General features: G+C 43.6%; 1 protein-coding gene across 1 annotated transcript in view; it reads left to right on the top strand.

Annotated features, from left to right (window-relative positions):
- Window positions 1-5,657: 5,657 nt before the first annotated feature.
- The window catches only part of PLCXD2 (phosphatidylinositol specific phospholipase C X domain containing 2), a 44,661-nt gene continuing 44,318 nt past the window's right edge, over window positions 5,658-6,000 (top strand). The window contains exon 1 of the mRNA XM_054974350.1: window positions 5,658-5,746. Within this exon, the coding sequence (XP_054830325.1) occupies window positions 5,659-5,746 (88 nt within the window). The 5' untranslated portion in view covers window position 5,658. The remainder of the gene's footprint in view (window positions 5,747-6,000) is intronic.

Genomic DNA, 6,000 nt, shown 5'->3' with positions numbered 1-6,000 from the left:
GGAGTTCCAATTTCAGCAGCAATTCACAGAAATAAAGCAGGCAGAAAATAGAACAATTCAAATCTGTATCGGAAAAAATACAGAAAGTAGAAAAATCAAGATACAGGATAAAATAAACCACACACATGCATGTGCGTGCACACACATATAAAACCAATAGGTAAGCTACTTAATAATACCTTGGAGAGGATTGCTAAAGGAACAACAACGGACATAAAGAAAACATAGGAACCTGATACTGGTGAGACTCCATGAGAGTTTGAGAGCAGCAGAAGATGCAATAGCGCATGTCAAGTGATCTCAGGTGGCACTTGGGGTGCAGAGGCTGAAAAAGGAAGCGATATGGGGACCAAGGCCTGCTTGAATTCCCCTTGGAGAATCCTGTGCAGTTTTATGGGGCAGTAGGTAGGATAATCCTGTTAAAAGTTGCCGGGAAATTAGGGCTGTTTTTATTGGGATTGGACTATGGGACAAACTTTGAATTTTACTGGATGATTCAAAGTGAACTGCTTCCAAATTCATGTAGGAAGGTTTTAGGAATATTACAACAATTTAGGTGGTCCAGACAAATGGGAAGACATTTCACAAGCTATTTTTAGGGAACCAAAGCCCGTTGGGATTAATGACTTAGTCTGGGGTAGTTAATGGGATTCCATTTGGTGTCTGGTGGATTCTTCCATTCATTTGGGGCTATTGTTATTGCCAATCCAGGAGATACCTCTGAATGGGAAAATGGCTGATGGGATTGACTCTGTAATCTTGAATGGGGAGGGAGTTTGATAAGATTGCCTCTGAGTACCCCTTTTTGCAGTGAAATGGCTTTGTCTGTTCATATGCAGGAGTGCCTAATAACTGTTCAGATTTTACCAGGAACCCCAATGATGTACACCAATGTTGAGGTTTTCACTTGTACTCCTGGATTGGGGGGGGGGGGGGCTGATGCCATAACACATGCTACAAGCTTGTGTGGGGAGGATCCAAATGACTGGCTGACTTAGTAATCTCTACTAACTGAAAAAAAGGAAGACCCAACAATAGAGCCATGCATCTCAGCAACTGTCTTTAATTTTAAAATGTGACAGATTGTAATGGTGAGCCACTTTGGTGCCAACCTTCTCAAAAAACGTAGTGGGTTACTCTCATACCAGAATTAGGTTGTCTAGAATTATACCACAAACATATGCCTCCCTTTGCCTGCCTCTTTTCAAGATACTTGCTCACTGGAAGCTAGAAGCTGAATGACTGGAATGGTCAGCAGAAGCAAGCCTGGCTAGCATCAGTCCAGTTAGCATCAGTCCAGTTTTTAAAAGCAAACGATGGCCCAAAGGATTCTGGGGCACAGCAGCTACAGCTGTCAAAGTCACATCTTCCCAAATGGTTAACAGTACAGCTGCCCTTTATAGCCAACCATGTGTTATTTTTAAAGGTTTGGCTCTTTATTTCAAGAATGAAACTGTTACATGACCACATCATTTTATCATGACATGGTGCTGTGGATGTGAGTGATCCAATTTCAAGCCCTTGCTCTACCCTGAAGTTCATTGGCTAACAGTGAGTGTACCATTTTCTCTCACCTTAATCTTGCCACAGAATTGTTGACAGGATTAAATGAGGGCCTCTTCTAAAGTTACATCTCCTTACTCATGCTTTGAAAGCTGCCAGGAAATAGTTGGCTCTGCTTCTACAAAAACTGCTCTAGAATTGTCAGACATGCAGACTCCAGAGAAGGTTCTGAGCGTTTTGCAAAGTGCGGCAGATATTTCCTTTCAATGGAACTTAGTTGTGAAACAGGCATCTTCTTTGTCTGTACAGTGGACATAACTATCATTCATGTCTAAGTGAAAACAATACTCTCAAATGTTTTGGCAAAGTATAGTAAACTGGGCTTCCTTCCGAAACCCCATGCTTATTGCTTATTTAAAAATGGCTCTTTACGATCAGGTTACTGAAGATATTTTCTGAAAGTAACTATGAACATATCAATTATATTCTATGATTAAAAATAATATATCTAAGATAGCTAACACCAGGGCTTTTTTTCAGTGGGAACACAGTGGAACGGAGTTCCGGAACCTCTTGAAAATGGTCACATAGCTGGTGGCCCTGCCCCCTGATCTCCAGACAGAGACCAGGCTGAGCGGCGCGGAGGGCAATCTAAACTCCCCTCTGTCTGGAGATCAGGGGGGTGGGGCCACTAGCCATGTGACCATTTTCTCCGAGGGCAACCCACTGAGTTCCACCACCTCGTTTCCCAGAAAAAAAGCCCTGGCTAACACCAATGGAGAATTGTATGGGCATATCAGAATTCAATACAGATCATATGTAAAAGCTTCACATTTTTCAAATGTTCCTATAAGGTTTGTGTAGCAATGGCTTCATTACCATGGCTCAATGAAAAACAATTCAAGAGGTGCGGTCCATGTCACAGTCTGTAATGGAAAGTTCATGGCTCTAAGCCTGACATTTTGTTCAAAATCAAAACTTGCATGAACTGTACATTATCCGTTAAAGTTTAACTTAAGCTATAAATCACTAGTGACTATATTCAGCCTTTGGGGGGAAAAAGTTTATGCCTAGGGTTTTTGAGCCCAGGAAAAAAACAAGAGAGAATTATTTCTATATAAGTATATGCATGTGAGAATTTTCTTAAATCTAAGGCATTCTTTATTTTGAATTTATTTTCTTAAAAAATAGAAATGTCTGACATGGAACTAAAAAATACAGAGCACAGTTCATTGAAAGTTAGTTTGACTAAGTTCCATTGAAGCTAATGAAACACAACAAACTTAAGCCACATTGCTTTTAAAGAGACAGCACAGTCACAGCTCAGTCTGCCTGGACTGGAGACAGCTGTTTTCCTGAGTGTTATACTCCTCAAACTTGGACCCACGGGCCTAGAGCAAAGTCTACCATGCAGTCACTATGTTGTCATTGGCATTCTTGTTCTCCTTCTGTGTTTTGAGATGCAAGACCATAGTGTCTGTTATGGTTGCCACAACTCAAGATGGCACCCAGTCTTTTTGCGTGGCTTTTGGGATGGCTATAACAGCCCAAAAATGCTGGTGTGTGTGGCTGTCTCTTGTCATGCCACAAGGCCTATTTGCAGAATGCATAGCTCTCAGACCATCATCAAGTATCCCCAGTCCTTGGATGACAGCCTACACAAGGGTCATGGAAAGCCTCACGTGTGGCCAGTTTGCTAAAGGCTGTATTGGCTGTCTTTGCAGCCTTATTCTTCTGTGGTATCCCAGTATGGGTGTTAAGGGAGAAGTCATATTTTCGTATGCAGTATCCTCTCAAATTTGGCTGCTGACATGGATGCTGCTATCCAGAATGGGAATGCTTCAGAATTAGATATCATAATCACACTCACCAGCAAAGCTGCAGGAAGATGCAACAGACATAACTGAATACCTTTGCTGTCTGGCCTTGCTGGAGCGCAGCATTACTTTCAAAGCAAACATATAGTCACAGTTGCTAAGAATAGCTTAAAGGACTTAGATGTAGAATGGGACTGCATTCGCCCTGCTCCAATCTGAGGTACTTTGAAATAAAGAAAAATAATTAAAGCTTTTAAAATAACAGACTGTTACAATGAGATTATTGTAGAAATGGTTAAATCTTGTTTTCTTTTTTATAGTTTCATGTCACAATAAAAATGAATTATTTCAAAAACTATTTTTGCCATTTTTTTCATCTTAAAAACCAAGCATTGTTACAGTGCAATCTGGTCTTTATTGCACTGAATCCACCTTGAGTCTCAGTGAGAAAGGCAGATAATAAATGAATAAACAATAAGTAAATACAATCATGGAGGGAATGGGGGCAATAGCAAAGGTTTGCCATAACTGAGGAAGATGGCTTCAGTTTTATTTTCCCTGACACAGCAAAGAAGAGAATAGTTTGCTGTCAGATTTCTAGGCTACTGTACAGCCCCACATTTCTTAGGAAGTATATTCCAAAGGGTTTGCTCAGGGTTATTCCCAGATAAGCAGGAAAGTACTGCTGAGTTATTACAGGCATCCCTGCACTTTGCAGTGGTATTATACTACTGAACCAGAAAAGCTGAAAATGTTCTTTGAATCTTGAGGAAATGTAACCCCTGTGAGGTTAATTGGTTTAGCCCAGTGGGGTGGAGTCAGAAGCTAGTGACAGGCTGTTGAGGTGGAGGCTGTTTGCTGGGGAGCTTAATAAGTTATAAGCTCTTATCACCTTGAATAAGGTAATCAAATGTTGTATGTAAAATATGATTTAAAGCGGTGTTTGTGTATTGTGTTTAGTTGGCGTTACTGGTATTATTTTTGCAGGGCTATAATTCCCAACAAGAAGAAGGAAGCCTGGGGTACAGCTGCTTCGAATGGATGAGAGAGGACTCATCACTTCTTGAATGTTGAACTGTTTGCCTTTTCAAGGACATTGTTGGAGTTTTTTGTATGGTTGCACTTAAGAGTTAATTTTTTTAAAAGTTGTATTTTATTGTTAAAAAGCTTAAAAGAAAAAAAGTTATTTCTTAAAATGTTGTGAAAGTTGCTTCCTAAGCCCCATAGAACCCATAAAAAGAGAAGTTACAGAAACAGGAGATTTAACATAATAACATGGTATAAAAGTAGATTGCCTCTTGGTGTGTGTGTGGATTTTCTTTCTTTTTTCCTTTGTGCCAAAACAAGCATTTCAAACAAACTTAAAAGCACAAAAAAACTGAACTTAGGAAATGCGGCAACTATGTGTTTCCTCGACTGTTTCATCATCAATGTTAAGGGTTTATGGTTATTTTAGAGGAGTACACTCCTTCGAACATCTTATGCTTAATATCAAAAACCAACGACGGTCAGTAAAAAATAAATGCAGCCGTTGTTCTATTTAGGGGCGGGGGGGGGGGCACCAAACAGTGAAGCCATTACACTGCTTCTTCCACGGCAGACACCAAAGCTTCACACTGTCTCGTGCTTTTAGGGGATTACTTTCCCCATAAGGCGACTCGCTTTTCCTTTCTACTCAAGAAGCCTCTGAGGCGGCTGGAGGAGTTGAAATTTCAGGAAGCCATCTGGCCAATCGGAGCTAAGCCGGTCCTTAACCAACCGGCATCCGAGAACTGTCGTGCGACGCAAATTACATCCTCCTTGTCCAGCTGCTCCGCCACGAGGGCAATACTTCGTGCCCGCCTGCTGTACCAGCAGCCAATCCCCGCGCTGAGGCTTGTGTCCCGAGTGCTGTTTTCTTTTTGCCTCGCGCCCTGCCCTCTCTGGAGCTGTCTCCGCGGTTGCCGACACAAAGGCGGGGCGCTTCCTCGGCCTGCCAGGTGCGCTCCGGGACCGGGTCAGCCAGCCTCTTGTTACATAAAAGGAGAGGGCGAAGCGGCCCGCGGTAGAGAGGTAGTGGTGACCTTCCGTGCGGGGCCAGGTGTCCCTAGGCGGCTCCCCGCGGAAGCAAGCAGGAGGCGGAGTCGGCTTAGCGCCTGAAGAGCGGGCAGCGGGGTGGTCATTCGCGCGGGCGCTCCTCTCTGCCGGAGCATGGCAGGAAAGGGGCAGCCTGAGGCGAGAGCGTCTGTCCCGGCGCTCTGCAGGTGGACACGTCTCGGCCACTGACTGTGAGGGGCTGGCCGGCTGCTAGGCGGTCCAGCGGCAGCAGCGGTATTCGCGGCCCCAGGGCGGAGAGAGGATGGCCGGAGAAGGCAGCAACGCCGACTGGATGGGCTCCCTGCCGCCCGCCCTCAGTGCTCTGCCCCTTTCCAACCTGGCGATCCCAGGTAAGGCGCGCCTTTGGCTCCTTCCGTGAAGTTCGAGTGCCAAACAGCTGCTCGCGGCTGGAAGTAACTATTCCCCTCCACAGTCAGTTTATGGTTTTAGTTTCTAAATTTCAGGGTTTCACAATTGGTTTTGGGGATTTCATAGGCATTTCATTTTATACTGTAAGGCATTGAAAAGTACATACTGAAAATATGGAAACAATGTCAGAGTTCTGCTGCTTTTCTCCAGTCACCTGGAGAAAGGGAATACAGAA

Source organism: Eublepharis macularius, chromosome 3 (assembly GCF_028583425.1).
Source record: "Eublepharis macularius isolate TG4126 chromosome 3, MPM_Emac_v1.0, whole genome shotgun sequence".
Classification (NCBI taxonomy): domain Eukaryota; kingdom Metazoa; phylum Chordata; class Lepidosauria; order Squamata; family Eublepharidae; genus Eublepharis; species Eublepharis macularius.
This window is presented reverse-complemented; position numbering and strand designations above follow the sequence as displayed.